We start from the raw sequence: 16,329 nt of genomic DNA, 5'->3' as shown, positions 1-16,329 counted from the left end.
TAGCTGAGTGGAGCAGGACGCAAACAAATCTCAGTGTTTTCTTGAAAACAAACAAATGAAAGAATCTGCTTGACTAATCTGATGCTGTAAATAATGGGGAAGGGTAGATGCAAAGCCGCGTAAAATGCTTGTATTAGGTCCAAATTAAAAGTGGATTGAGCTGCAACTTGCTTTCAAATGGAGATGTCAAGGAACTAATAAAAAATTACAAAAATTGATTTTCTAAATTGCCTTCTGTATGTGAATTAAATATGGCTGACAACGTCAACAATATTACATATTTTAAAAAATCTGAGCAAAATATAATAAGCCCTTGTTTCTCAAAAAGGGGTATTTATAAATGAAATAAATATTCTATTCACAACTTCTCTCAAAAGCCAAATTATCTTTTTCTCCTTGGAGTGAAAGAGAACTACTTTCAGTGCAGAGAAGCTTATGCTGGGGAAGATTAAGATGCCTTAAGTGGTTTTCTATCTCACCCTCTGTAATCTTCAAGATAATGGCATATAAAACAGCAAAAAAGAAAGGACCAGAAGTAGAAAACCAATGGGACATTTTAATAACCGTGAAATGCAATGTTAAGTCATTAAAATGATAATCAAGAAGTAATCGTATTCTTCTTCTCACTCCTCAAATCTTCCTTTATTTTCCTGAAATCAGTATCCCTGGTGACTGATACAGTTTCTTTGTTCATTCAAGCTCACCACAGTCTATCTACATGACTTCATAAATAAAAGGAAACTGGAAATATGTCCTAATGCCATCCGATGTGCTTAATGAGTTGTGGCAAATGGATTGCTTTTCACACTGCTCACCTAGAAAAGCTTTGAAATAGATACTTCAATGAAACCACTAAAGCCAATGGAGGATGGAATATTGAAGGGAGTTATCCAAGCAAAATATGCCACTGTACCTGTTCTGTTGCTGGCATCTTTGACAGAATTTTGAAGAAACAGGAGAAGAGCCACACAACATCAAATTCAGGTTAGTGGTATTGGTGGCTACTATCCATGCAATCCTTTCCATTCTCTGTATGTTCATTCGTTCAAATACATACTTGTTCAATACATACAAAAATATATTGGCTATTTTCTATGTGCTAGATAGACAGCACTAAAAAATGTTCAAGTGACGTGCTTGCCCCCACAGAACTTACATTCTAGTGCAATGTAATGTCAGGAAACAAGCAATATAACGTGCAATATATATATATATATGCAATATATGTATTACATTGGAGTATGAAATGGCAATCTAGTAGTCTTGCCTGGAAAATCCTGTGGACAGAGGTGCCTGGCAGGTCACAGTCCATGGGGTCACAAAGAGTTGGCCATGGCTGAGTACATATACACACATTTGTATAATACACTGTAGCATCATGCAGTAATATCATTCTTGCAAATGATATCAGAACCTAGTTTTTGAGATGTGTCACACATGTTTAATTACTCATGCACATGCTATATTTATTCTGTGTTTTTTGGCGCATCTTTCCATAGGTGAGAAGCTCTTTGAAGACAGGAACCACATCTAATTTATGTTTGGCTTTCCCACAAAGCTTTGCATGTAGCAAAATTTTCCATATATATTTGCTGAAATAAATGCTACATCTAAATTTCACGGCTTAAAATGACACACATCTATCTTCAGAGTGTTTCTTCTGCCTGTTGGCTTATGTAGGATAAATGTATTGATATGTATCTATGCAAGCATACCCACTAGATATATGATCACCAAAGTATTTCCTTGGGCATCTTTCTGTAAATCTGGATTTTCCTCAGCCTCAAATCTAATTTTTCCACTTATTAGCTCTGTTACTTGGGCAAGTCACTTTATCTCTCTGAGCTTTATTTTAATAAATTGAGACAATAATAATGCATTTTCCATTAACTGTTGTCAAATACTATATTAGATGAAGAAGATTACAAGTGTCATTCTGGTTTTTATTTTTATCACGGGAAGTGAGATTCTTAACCACCAAGGTTTGCTGGGGGGTTTATAGGTTATAGGTGACTTCTAAATTTGTTTTCATTGGCAGGTACACATTTTTTTTTTTTCCTTCCCATTATGACTGCCTTTACGTGGGCACACACAGTCTGAGATGCTCTGTGTTATCTCACACAGGAGAAGGAAGTGACCCTACTTCCTGTAGTGGTCTGGGCTGCAGAAAGCATCTGAATGTTTAGACTTTGGTTAAGCCTCAAAGGCCATTATCTTGGGACCTATATTCACAAGGTAGCAGATCCAGGACCTAGGAGGAAACTAACAATGTTCAGTTCCAGATGCGTGCATGCGTGCTCAGGCGTGTCTGGCTCTTTGCCACCCCATGGACTGCAGCTCACCAGGCTCCTCTGTCCATGGGATTTTCCAGGCAAGAATACTGAAGCAGGTTGCCATGCCCTTCTCCAAGGGATCTTTCCAACTCAGGATCAAACCTGGGTCTCCTGTGTTGGCAGGCAGAGTCTTTACCACTGCGTCACCTGAGAAGCCCATTCAGCTTTAAGCCTTTATGTATAAAGTGACTTCAGTCATTGTCACTGTTAATATTGGGGCACTGAGTAGATGGGATTCCTGGGCTATTTACTCCGTTCAGAGTGGCAGTGGCGTCCATCTGGGATGGATGGATGGATAAATGAATGAATGAGTGAATGAATGAATGAATAAATGAGAAGACTCTGAAGGAACAAGACAGGATAGATTAGGCTTAAATAGCTCTTAATCTCAGACCAAAACTGAAATAGTAAAAGTTGGAAGTTTTGCTTCAGACTGGAAATGAGGGGTATAAAAAGATCTAGTACTGTTTCATGACACTACAAAGAGTGGAAAACTACTGTAAGGTCTCTATTTTACCAAGATCAGGAAATTCCTAACCATAAACATCACCTAAAGTCTCTGAGGGGCTTCCCTGATGGCTCAACAGGTAAAGAATCTGCCTAAAATGCAGGTGACACAAGGGACTCGGTTTCAATCCTTGGATTGGGAAGATCCCCTGGAGGAGGAAAATGGCAACTCACTCTAGTATTCTTGCCTGGAAAATGCCATGGACTGAGGAGTCTGGTGGGCTATAGTCTGTGAGATAGCAAAGAATCAGACAGGATTGAGTGACTAATGCTTGCAAAGTCTCTGAGAATTTTGGGTAGGAGTTTCTCTCTACTTGAAGTAGCCCTTAAAACATATTTCTGAGAATTCCAAGCCGTGTACTCCTAGGAAAAATGGTGCTATAGAATGGGTTTGAATGAAGCAAACTAAAATGGCTTATTCACGAAAGAGTGTTATGAGCTGGAACGCACTGAGAATGCTGGGTGGTAGGCAGCACTTTCTGAGGCAAACTGTTTTTCTTCTCTGTTTTATTCAAGTGAAACTGACAATGATTCTTAATAAAATAGGTCTGACTCATTCTATTATTCATTTGCTTTGTGCTTCTGTGCGTACGTGTTTCATCTTCAGGCACATTTTGTACCTGAAAGCTTGCTAGAACAAAGACTAAACTGGCACTGTATCATTCAGAATCTTCTTTTCAGATGCAAAAACTTGCAAGTCAGAAAGAGCTGTAAGCAAATATGTAAGAACTGGGATCCAGATACAAGGTGACAAGGACCTAGATGTCTATCTTCCCAAAGGGATCTCAAGAAACTAAAGGTCCCTCCTTCTATAAAGGATAACAAGCTTATGATAAAGAAGAATATAAATACAGGGATATAGAGCTGAACTCTTTAAAAGATAGAGTACATGATCCCCAATATGTGAATGATTATTTATTGGAAAATGAAGTAGGATTATTCAACTCTGCTTTAATATGTAGAATCTACCTTGGGAATTCCTACCTATGTGCCCATTCTTTTCTATGCATTCTTATAGCCAACCCAGAAGAGTTTATCACTGTTCTGTGCTCCTAGAACATTCCATAGAAAGTACATTTATACCACCATTATAGCTCTTGAGAAACTGTGTAATAGTTATGAGCCTATGTCCTCCTCTGGTTATGACTTCGGCAAGGAATTCCTAATGCCTAAACACATTTCTAGCATGTCATAAGTACTAAGTAAGCTTTTTGGATGAGTGAATAAATGAATGAAGAAAGAAATGGATAAATTAGCCAGCTTGAAGTGTTAGTCAATCAGTTGTGTCCAGCTCTTTGCAATAACAGGGACTGAAGCCCGCCAGGCTCCTCTGTCCATGGAATTCTCCAGGCAAGAATACTGCAGTGGGTTGACATTCCCTTCTCCAGGGGATCTTCCCAACCCAGGGATCAAACCTGGGTCTCCTGCATTGCAAGCAGATTCTTTACCATGTCAATCAATATTTTCTAGAAGGGCTTTCCCATGATGGGACATTTAGCTCTCAAAGTTGTGACTTTTATAATTAATGGAAAGACTGGGAAAGGCTGGCTGAGGACACACTGTCTCCCAGATCCTTTTTTACTTTAGTTTTACAGATGAAACACTGGGAATCAAACAGCTTGAGTAACTTACTCAAGGCTCTTAGATAGTAAAGGGTGAAACCAGAATTCAAACATCGACTTGTATACACCCCACTCTTATGTTTTTCCTTGGAAGACATTCTCTTTCCAAGGCACTGCTTAAGCAGAGACTGAAACATGGTCTAAAAGGTGATGGAGAAGAGGTGAAAGGTCAGATTAGAGCACTAACTGACTCTGTGTTCAACAGAGTTATACCACTCTTGGAAGAAGAAATTACACAAGAATCTATGTCTCTGCAAACTTAACACCTAGCAAGGGATACAATGATACTTCTTAAAAGATGATGACTCATTGGCTACAGCAAGTTTGGAGGTACAAAGGGAAAAGAAAATATTCAGTTTTTCAGCTGAATGTCTATAAAATGTAGTTATTGATCTTTAAATCTATTGTTAAAGTCTTACTTCATATTTCTAAAGCCAAAGAGTCTCCTTTGTGACCAACAATAGAAAACTATCTCCATCTTCCATTAAGATCCTTACTGCCCTTTCCATATGGAAAGTTGGCAACTGTGTTAGAAAGCAATTATCTTTCATTTCTAGTGGAGGGCTCAGCAACACTTAATTAATTCTTTCCCTTTAAAGTTCAGTATTATTACTTTCTGGAGAAATTCCAGATTTTAACAGCTAAACCATCCAGAAATAGATGAGGCTTAAGTGACTGAAGAGAATTCTATTTTGCATCCATGCATCTGAGTGCCCTTGGTATGACTCCAAGAGGCAATCTAAGCCATGTAGCAAGCTATGTGAATGCCCACGGTTTGGTGGAAACACAAAGAATTGTTCCTAGTGACTTGTGATCAGAAACAGAGTCCTCAATCTCAATGAGCCAGCGTTTAACGTTAAATTGGAGGGAAGACTACTAAAACACTTGATTGCTTCAATTTTTACATGAGAAAGAATAAAAATGTTCCATCATCAGAGTAGAAAGAATAAGATGTCCAAATGAGGCGTATGGAATTTTTCTGCTTCTTTTTGCCAAAATGGTCCATATCAAATTTAATACTAAGGACAATAATTTGAGGACAAATTAGTGCAGAAGAGCATTGTTGGTTAAAATTGCCATGTCTGAGATTCAGTTTCTGAGATTCAACTCTTGAGAACCAATGCAATATAATCCTTGCCCTTGAAGAAACCTGCTCTTAGAAGGAGGATGATGTGTATATACACTGTAAATTTATAATTGCAATGTTACCTAAAAATAAAGGTAACATTCATGAAGAACTTTCTTTGAACTATGTGATTTACATATAAGCATACTGTATTCTTTAGCTCAGTGGATCTCTACACTGTAGCTATACAGGTGGTCATTTTCCTCTTGTCTTTGCATATATCAGACTTGCTCTGGCCTCAGGACATTTGTACTTGCTGCCCCTGCTCATGTTTTAATCTCTAGATCAAATATTTTCTCTTATAAATGTTTCTATCACTTCTGGAGCATAAAGATTCCTTTCCAACTTCACCATGTGTCTCTCCCCATTCTGTAGCCTTGTTCATTTTCTTTATTCCAGATTTTACCAACTATTCCATTCCGTTATTTCTTTTTTTCCCCCTGCCTATTTTCTGTTTTCCTTACTTTATTGAAGTAAGTTTTGTGAAAGCAAGTCTCTAGGCTGCCTTCCATCTCCACTGAATCCTTAAGAGTCTGAAATAGTTTTTGGCTCATATCAGGTACTCCATAAATATTTTTAGAATGAATGAATGATGATTGGATGAATGCATTTTTCAATTAAAAAAACTCTCAGGGAAAAAGAGATTTCTACTCACCTGTACCACACCTGTACAGGAATCCAAAAAGATACAGCCTTTGGGTTCTTTGGATATTTTTTCATCTTTGTAAAAATTCATGATGTAGGAATTATCTGGCAACTGAGTCAGCTGGAAGAAGCGCTTTTTGAATGACTAAATAAAGGAAAAAAATATGAGGAAGTAGTTCAAATTCATGGAAATTAGAATTTTCTAATTCCTTCAAGAATACTACATTTCTTGAGCACTGTTCTGAGAAGAGCATCTTCCTTTCTCATAAATAAAATATGACACGAAACACAAACTCAGTGCAAATAGCTCACCTCAGTTGTGTGACTAAAGAGGGGGTGGGTGTCACGAAAAGGTGGCAGAAACGAAAATGAGTCTCTATGTCTCCTTACCCGAACAGTAACTGTGTTGTTCACGGTGCTGTTAAAATTCCCCTTGTAGAGCCAACCAGACTTGAAAACTCCGGTCCCTCCCGTTCCCCCTCCGCCCTTGGAAGATGAGTGGGAAGTGGTATCCTGTACAAAAGGCATCATTAGTATCACAGCAATCTTTGTGAATCCCAGATCTTAGACACTGCACTTAAAAATGAGACTCCTTTTTCTCTGACTCATCTGAAATAATCATGTTCAATTTCAAAACAAATGTGATTCGTTTTGTCTAAAAACCCTCACACCAACGGTTACTGCAGCTTTAGGAGAAACTAGTCTGAATTTCAAACATGTTAGATAGGACCTAATTATCCTCATGTTTTAAACATTTCACTCTCAACCATTTACTTACTTCATCCTTATCAGCATCTTCATGGTCAACCTCAAAGGAATGTGAAGGAAGTTTCTCTGGTTTGTATTCTGCTCTGATATTAAAAAAAAGAAGAAAAAAGATTCTGATTTGTCATTTGAGACATTGCTTTCAGCTGAGTAACAGCTTCTTATAGACTTTTATAAAATAATGTTATCTCACGTGGGGCCATTTTCTTTGGAAGTACTAACTTGCCCCCTACACCATTATATCTTATCTCCAGTAAATAAATCTCCATTTTAAATGACAGAGTTACTATTTGCACAGATTTACACATGTCCTTTTTAATTAGATGAAGGCAAATGGGACAATTTTAAGGCCTTGGTGATTTATATTTTTATTCTTCCACATTTTGAAGTGGAATATAACACAGCAATATTTTCATTTTTTTTTTTTTTCCTTTTGCTTTTATGTGACATGCTCAAGGCTTATAGGATGGTCATTTGAAAACCAGCCACTACTCTGGCCACTAGGCTGTGCTGGTCCCCAACCCTGGTGTCTCCCAAAAGTCTGCACCAACGTGACTTAGCGGCATTTGTGCTCACTTTAGGCATTTCCATGGTAGCACAGAAAACACCTCTCAGTCAGAGCATTGCTGACCAGCCCAAAGGAGCAAGAGTGTTCACCTGGCTCTACAAATGGTAAAATAAGACAGAAATAAATGTTCCTTGACTTAATTCTATCTCATAACACATGGTTGAATGGAACCCAGATAGAATCATCCAAACTTCAGGCATTCTTTTATACCAAGCTAGAAAATTCTACATGAAGGATTTGCAAGGTAGAGCCTTTTCTTTGAAATGACTTATATTATGTAGAAGCAACCCATGAGCACATTCAGTATTTCCATTGCAAATGGTTTCCTATGTTGGTGGTATTCCAGACAGTAAGGTGAATAACCAAGGACTCTTTATATGAATATACATACATGAAAGTTAAACTATTAATCGCTCAGTGGTGTCTGACTCTTTGCGACCCCATGGACTGTGGCCTCTGTCCATGGTATTCTCCAGGCCAGAATACTGGAGTGGGTAGCCATTCCCTTCTCCAAGGGATCTTCCTGACCCAGGGATCAAACCCAGGTCTCCCACATTGCAGGCAGATTCTTTACCAGCTGAGGCTCAAGGGAAGCCCAAGAATACTGGAGTGCTAGCCTATCCCTTCCCTAGCAGATATTCCTGACCCAGGAATTGAACTGGGGTCTCCTGCATCGCAGGTGGATTCTTTACCAACTGAGCTATCAGGGAAGCACACTTATACAGGTATTCATAGAATCACCAAACTGTTCATTCACATAGAAATTCAGTGGATTCAAATGAATTCAAAATATCCTTTACCCTTCTTCTGAAAGACCTAAAAATGCCCATTCCTACTTCACAGTAGAGGAAGTCAGAACACAAAAAGAACAGTAACCTTGCTACTAAATTGTGAAAAGCCTGAAATCAGAACCACGGTCTCCACACCTGATAAATATGTTTTTTTTCCCCTCTATTGTGGTAAAATATACATAACAGAAGAATTTCTATTTTAACTATTTTCATGTGCACAGTTCAGTAGCATTAAGTAGATTCATACTATATGCCCATTGTCACTGACCATCTCCAGACCATTTTAATTCCCAAACTGACTCTGTATCCATTAGACAATAACTTTCCACTTCCTCCTTTCCTCAGTCCTGGGTTATCATTGTTCTTACTTGCTGTCTCTAGGTTTTTGACTATTCTAAGTACATCTTATGAGTGGAATAAGGCAACATTTATCTTTTTGTGTCTGGCTTACTTTATTAGAATAATGTCTTCAAGGTTCATTCATATAGTGGAGTGTATCAAGAGTTCACTCCTTTTTAAGGCTGAGTAATATTCCATTGTAACCTGATAAGAGTTTGTGCCCCCAAAGTAATTTCCACGAAGGTATCCTGAATCCACAGAATTAGGACCCTTTCCTGTAGACTCTGAGTATACGTCTCTTATGATGTTTGCCTGGTTCTGTTATTTGGACACTTGTCTTAGCCCTCCATCTGATTATACATTTCTTAAAGCCAGAGACTCGAATGAAGTCCCATCTACATCCTGGCTTTTTTTCTTTCCTGTTGCAGACATACTCAAGATTCACTGTTGATTGAATTATTGATAAGCAAGGTGAACAGGGATAATATGAAAAGGCATACTTTAAAACTTTGTTTTTGTAAGGGATCGTGGTGATATTCTTTTTAGCAGTGGACACATTCTGAGTGATCAAAATCCTGAGCCAACTCCAACATGTTAAATAGGTTTTTATTTATTTATTTTAATTAATTTTTATTGGAGTATAGTTGCTTTACAATGTTGTGTTAATGTCTACTGTACGGTAAAGTGGATCAGCTCTTTGTATACATCTATACCCTCTTTTTTGGATTTCCTTCCCATTTAGGTCACCACAGAGCACTGAGCAGAATACCTTGTGCTATACAGTAGTTTCTCATTAGTCATCTATTTTATACACAGTATCAATAATGTGTATATATATATATATATATAAATATAAATCCCAATTCATCCCACCTCAACTTTTCCCATTTGGTGTCCATATGTTTGTTCTCTATGCCTGTAAATAGGTTTTTAAAAAGTATCTTATTATTTATTTTATAAATAAATACTGAATTTACTTTATAAATTTAAATTATTTTATAAATTCAAATTAATGGAAGTTGCTTGCTACCAAAATTCATAACTAATAAATATAAAGCTATTCTGGTGTACACAGTACTTGATTATTATAAATGATATATGGAGTCTCAGTTCAGCCCTAATTCCGATTTATTTCTCTATTTTGTTTTGGTTGCATAGTCCTGTTAGGACATTCCAGCACCCATAGATGCTGCTGCTGCTGCTAAGTTGCTTCAGTCGTATCCGACTCTGTGCAACCCCAGAGACGGCAGCCCACCAGGCTCCCCCGTCCCTGGGATTCTCCAGGCAAGAACACTGGAGTGGGTTGCCATTTCCTTCTCCAATGCATGAAAGTGAAAAGTGAAAGTCAAGTCGCTCAGTGGTGTCTGACTCTCAGCAACCCCATGGACTGCAGCCTACCAGGCTCCTCCATCCATGGGATTTTCCAGGCAAGACTACTGGAGTGGGGTGCCATTGCCTTCTCCGATCCATAGATAAATAGCTGTAAATAGTAACAGTCTAATTTAAAAGCCAGAGGTTTAAAAGAAGAGTGGTAGGAAATGTGTATTTCAAAGTTATTAACCCCACAGGTTCTGACACATGGTCAGTGATCAATAAACATTTGTTAATTAATGTGTATGAATTTACTTGCTATGTGTTAGTCCAAATTTCAAAAACGTATTAATATATAATACAACCTTCTTCATCCATGATTTATCTGAAAGCTCAAAAATATATACCAAGAGCGCAGAAATTTTGTACTAAAGTCTTAATATGTACTAAGTAGCACATTTGTTGTTGTTTAGTTGCTAAGTTATGTCTGACTCTTTCGCGACCTCATGGACTGTAGTCCGCCAGGCTTCTCTGTTCATAGGACTTCCCAGGCAAGAATAATGGAGTGAGTTGCCATTTCCTCCTCCAGGGGATCTTCCCGACCCAGGGATCGAACCTATGCCTCCTGCATTGGCAGTTGGATTCTTTACCACTGAGCCACCTGAGAAGCTGGAGTAGCACATTGCTTTTTATTAAATTGTATGCACGTATAATCAGACTTTTGTACACAAATACCGGGGATCCATGTCTCATCTAATCTTGCTATTTTGCTGAGAAGATGAGGTTCGTAACAGTTACTCACAGAAACACATAGTGAAACAGATGAGGTCAGACACTTTATCTCTGAAATGTTACTTCTTGTATTAAGGACAAGTAAGTCTAAACCATCTTTAATAAGCATGTTAAGTATGATGGCAGCCATTTTTCTCTTCCAAAGGATTCCTGGTGTATCTAGTTCTTTCTGCTTCTTGCAAAACCTTAGAGATACTCAAGTCCATCTGTGCCAGCTGCCCTGATGTTAACTTGTTCTGCCTCTTTTGTTAGGGCCAGGTGGTGCTGATGGTAACGGACCCACCTACCAATGCAGGAGACGTAAGAGACACGGGTTCTATCCCTGGATTGGGAAGACCCCCAAAGGAGGCACGGCAACCCATTCCAGTTTTCTTGCCTAGTGAATCCCATGGACAGAGGACCCTGGCGGGCTACGGTCCATAGGGTTGCAAAGAGTTGAACACGACTGAAGTGACTTAGCGTGCATGCGTGCAAATCAGAAGGCAGAACACTGATGTAGCAGACCACACTGTTATTTTGGGACTCCTGAGAAGTTCCTTCTATCACACCTAAAATTCTCTTCCTCTCCTTAACAATGTCCTGACACTCCTTGAACCAGAAGTAGTCCCTTTTGCCTTTTCATTTGATTGGCAAAAGAAAACTGTGAAACACGACCCTTTCCTCAACCTCTGCTCCCGTGACAGGTGACAGGTTGCCTGAGATTCAAAGGCAAGTTCAAAGGGCTGATTTCAGAGCAATTACTTGAAGTATTTTGTCTGTAGAGGAGGAGAAATGAGTGTTCCAGAATTCTTAAAATGATGGCAGGGCAGTAAAGGCACTATTAAGAAACATCCCAGGTGAAAGATAAAGGGATGAGTAGGGAAAACTGAGGATATGGCAACAGAGACAACTTTGAAGACAGAAGGTCAATATTTGGCCCCAAGGTGGCCCTAAACTATATGCTAGTCCTTCTCTGTCCATCTCCCTTTGACCTGGACACTATTCATTTCTGAACTCTTTATTCTGTCATCTTTTTTCATGTGATTTATCCTTTCTTCTCTTTCTCATAAAAGAATAATTTTATAGATATTTGATAATTGTGGCTTGAAACAGTGGCCATGTTCTACAGTCTATCATTTCTGCAAAGATATTTATAAAAGTGTAAAGAAAGGAGAGAAGGAACAGCCTTTCAAATTAGTAATGAAATAACAAAGAATTAAGGAAACAAAGTCGGGCTTTCATGAATCTCAAATGTATAAGGCTAAATACTTGTGAGGGTTTTTCCACAAATCTCTCAGCAGAGAACTGGGAATTGAGACAACCTTAAAAGGACAGACACAATTTCACAAAAGTCCATGATCTTAAAGTGACTTATGCACAGCTTAACTCAAAATGCTGTATCCACAGTTCCACAGGGATTGAACCCAAGTCTCTTGCATCTCTTGCAATAGTAGGCAGGTTCCTTACCACTGTGCCACCTGGGAAGCCCCCAGATATAGTAGATCCACACAAAGGAATATTGCTCAGAAGGAGAAAGGATTTACCAATACATGTAACAATGTGGGTATCACTCAAAAACATCATGCTGAGTCAAAGAAGTTGGAAACACAGAAATACATACAGCATGATTCCAACGTGATGAAGTTTTAGAACTAGTAATACTAATCTGTAGTGAAGAAAATCAGAACAATGGTTGTCTCTGGGGAGAGAGGAAAGTAGGGGTGAGGACTGACCAGGAAGGGGCAGCAATGGGCTCTTTGCAGCTGATGATTATGTCCCTTATCTTAGTAGTGTTTTCAGACGCACAGGTATGTACATAATTAAAGCCATCCAATGGTTCACTTACAACGTGTGTCTTTTCTCCTAAAGTTTCCCTCAAAAGACAAAAAAGTAAACTATAAACATACGTATCTCTAGCTAATGGTATGCATTCTAAAGTGTTTAGAAAGGCAACATACAGTGTGTTGATATTTTAAACTCACTTTGAAATGGTCAAAATAGAAGACGGACTGATAAGACAGCTAGATGCATGGATGGATGAACAGATAATGTCATAAAATACATATACAGCAAAAATAGCAAAATGCAAAAGATACATTCTAGATGGTAGGAATATGGGTGCTGATTGTATAAGTTTTCCAAAACTTTTTGTATGTTTGAAAATTTGCATAATAGAATATAGGGGGGATTTTTTAAAAAAGTGTTGAAGAAAGTATCTAAAGAGTGATGAACATGACATCTCTTGAATTTTTTTAATACCAAGAAAAATTTTCTAAAAATGTACACTATTGATACTCCGTGTAAAACAGACAACTAATGAGGATATACTGTACAGCACAGGGAGCTCTACTTAATCCACTGTGGTGACCTGAATGGGAAGGAAGTCCAAAAGGGGGAGGGGAACCTATGTATATGTATGATTCACTCACTTTGCTATATAGTAGACACTAATACCCGAGAAGGCACTGGTGACCCACTCCAATACTCTTGCCTGGAAAATCCCATGGACAGAGGAGCCTGGTGGGCTGCAGTCCTTGGGTCACAAAGAGTGGGACACGACTGAGCGACTTGACTTTCACTTTTCACTTTCATGCATTGGAGAAGGAAATGGCAACCCACTCCAGTGTTCTTGCCTGGAGAATCCCAGGGACGGGGGAGCCTGGTGGGCTGCCGTCTATGGGGTCACAGAGTCAGACATGACTGATACGACTTGGCAGCAGCAGCAGCAGACACTAATACAACACTGTAAAGCAACTATACTCCAATAATAATTAATTAAAATTATACAAAAATATGTGCAACTATTCTCAAATGCTGAGGATGAATTTCTCAAGTATTTTCCCTGGCATTTCAAGGACAGATGATTCTGAAAAGAGAGAAAGGGGCTTCATACAAACACTGAAAACAATTTTTTAAATTTGTAAAGTTTCACAAGTTGTAATGTTACAATACTACAACTTGTGAAGTCTCAAAACTCTTTCATAAAAACCAAATTTTCTTTAAGCTTTCCTTTTTATCACTTAAGTATTATGATACAAAAAATTATATGATAGACAGATAAGACCAATAAGGTCTCTAGCAAAACAGAGCCACTGCATTAATCCTTAGTGATATTCATGCAGACCTTATTGTTCATTAAAAAATATGTGCAGATTAGTGAATGTCAATTTAGGTCATATCCCGGGTGGGGGATAGGTCAATGGGAATGCTCTTTTACTGTCAGATTTTCTTAAATCTAAGTTTGCTTGGTCAAATTCACTATGAGTTGAGAGTGGTCTTAATTTTTGGAGGCGTTCTTCCTTGTCACTAAATGATCCAGTTACCAGACAGCATCTGTCACTTAGAAGACCTGTGATAATGCCAACCATGTATTAGAAATTAAATCCCCAAGTGGAGAAGGCTCGCCCTCTAAGGAAGGAGAGAGTAGATAATAAAGCATAAATTAACAAGATAATTTCCCAGGATGGAAATGGTTTTGAAGAAAATTAAAGAGAAGAAGGCCTCTCCCAGGTGGCTCAGCTGTAAAGAATCTGCCTGTTAAGCAGGAGATGCAGGAGATGCGGTTTTGATGCCTGGGTTGGGAAGACTCCCTGGAGGAGGAAATGGTAACCCACTCTAGAATTCTTTCCTGGAGAAAGAATTCTTTCCTCTGTCCCAGGGACAGGGGAGCCTAGTGGGCTACAGTCTATGGGGTCTCAAAAGAGTCAGATATGACTTAGCAACTAAACAACATCAACAAAGAGAAAAGAACGATCAAGGCAGAGGTGGTAGAAGCCAGGTTTAGAAAGGGTGGTCACAGATGGCCATTTCCGTTGAGAAGGAGAAGAAGCCGTGCCTGTGATGATCTGGGGGAAGATCATCCTGGCACAGTGAATGGTGAGCAAAGATCTTGAGGAAGATAGGCTTGCAGCCAGCATTCAGGAGAGCCCCGCTGGTGGGGCTGGAGCGCAGAGAGGGAGGGAGAGAGAGGGGAGGTGAGGTTAGCCTTGTAAGAAAGTGCCCTGGAGTGCGCTGGCAGAGCCTTTGGACCACTGCTGAGGCGTGGGGCTACTGAGAAGTCTTCTTTCCCACTCCCCTTCCCACTGACCCACAGGGCACAGCATTCCTGTTTTTATCGCTGCTCAGTTTCACATCTCTGGGGCTGTTAATCAATGACTGGTCTCTCTTCTGGAGATCATTTAAAGATAAGCCCCTCTGCTGGATGAAAGTAAAATTCTTCCCCTAATGGCACTGTAGGCCTTTGGGCTCCAGGTTTCGAGAGCTCAGCAGGGACTTCACTCTCTGGTGTCTGGATCCACAGTAGCTGCCATTTTGGTCAGTCTTATTTCTCATTTTTACACCCAAATTACCTCCTATGCCCCAAACAAGGAGTGTGGGGATACTTGAGTTGAGTGAGGTTGGGGGCAAGTTACCAACCCTTTTAGTGGTTTGGTTTGCTTTATACAACAAGGAAGACAGTTCCTACTCCGTGGGATCATGCGAATTAAATGAACATAAATACGGCACCCAGAACATTTCAGCTCACAGTGGACACTCAAGAAGTATTCTTTTATTAAAAAAAAATTTTTTTTGTTCCAAATCAGTCCAGCTAAACTGGTTCCATTTTATTTGCTCTTCTGTCAAGAAATATACTTTATGAAATTTTCTTCCTTATACCTACCCATCTGTGGTAAAACTTCTAAATATGTCGTATTATTCCTGTATTTTACCCCATGGATTAACAAAATCTGTGGCATCATATTTTTTGTTTGTTTCATAGTTTTTAAATTGAGATATAATTGATAGATGATGTTATACTAGTTTTGGGTGTACAAAGAAATGATTCTACATTTATATATATTGTGAAATGATGACCACAGTAAGTCTAGTTAACATCATCATCATACGTAGCTATTAAAAATTTTTTTTTTCTTGTGATGAGAACTTTTAAGATCTACTCTATTGGTGACTTTAGAATACTTCATAGGGTATAGTTAACTCTAGACACCAAACTGTACATTCCATTTCCATGACTCATTTATTTTATAATTGGAAGTTTGTACCTACTGATTTTCTTCGCCCCACCTCTGGCAACTATCAATCTGTTCTTTGTACCTGTGGGCTTGTTTTCTTTTCATTTTGTTTTAAAATTCCACATAAGTGAGATCCAAGGGCATTGTCTTTCTCTGACTTATTTCACTCAGCATAGTGCCCTTAAGGTCTACACATGTTGTCAAAACTGACAAATTGCATTCTTTTTATGGCTTAACAGTATTCCGTTATGTATATATGCCACATTTTCTTTCTCCAGTCATCCATCAGGGGACACTTAAGTTGTTTCTGTGTCTTGGCTAGTGCAAATAATGCTGTAATGAACTTGGGGGGTGCGTACTTCTTTTTGAATTTGTGTTTTTGTTTTTTTCCAATAAATACCCAGAAGTGGAATTGCTGAATCATATGGTAGTTTTAATTTTAATTTTTTGAGGACTCGCCATACTCGTTTTCATGGTGGCTGTACCAGTTTACGTACCCACCAAGAGTGCACAGGGTTCCCTTTTCTCTACATCCTTAG

The 16,329-nt window shown here is 38.8% G+C and overlaps 1 protein-coding gene across 7 annotated transcripts in view; it reads right to left on the bottom strand.

Annotated features, from left to right (window-relative positions):
- The window catches only part of DOCK10 (dedicator of cytokinesis 10), a 304,771-nt gene that overhangs the window by 119,832 nt on the left and 168,610 nt on the right, over positions 1–16,329 (bottom strand). For all 7 annotated transcript variants that reach the window (XM_070385816.1, XM_070385833.1, XM_070385802.1 and 4 more), the window contains exons 5-7: positions 7,012–7,084; positions 6,624–6,746; positions 6,244–6,378 (exon numbers count right to left, since the gene is read on the bottom strand). In XM_070385816.1, the coding sequence (XP_070241917.1) occupies positions 6,244–6,378; positions 6,624–6,746; positions 7,012–7,084 (331 nt within the window). The remainder of the gene's footprint in view (positions 1–6,243; positions 6,379–6,623; positions 6,747–7,011; positions 7,085–16,329) is intronic.

The sequence above is a fragment of the Bos mutus genome, chromosome 2 (genome assembly GCF_027580195.1).
Source record: "Bos mutus isolate GX-2022 chromosome 2, NWIPB_WYAK_1.1, whole genome shotgun sequence".
Taxonomy (NCBI): Eukaryota; Metazoa; Chordata; class Mammalia; order Artiodactyla; family Bovidae; genus Bos; species Bos mutus.
This window is presented reverse-complemented; position numbering and strand designations above follow the sequence as displayed.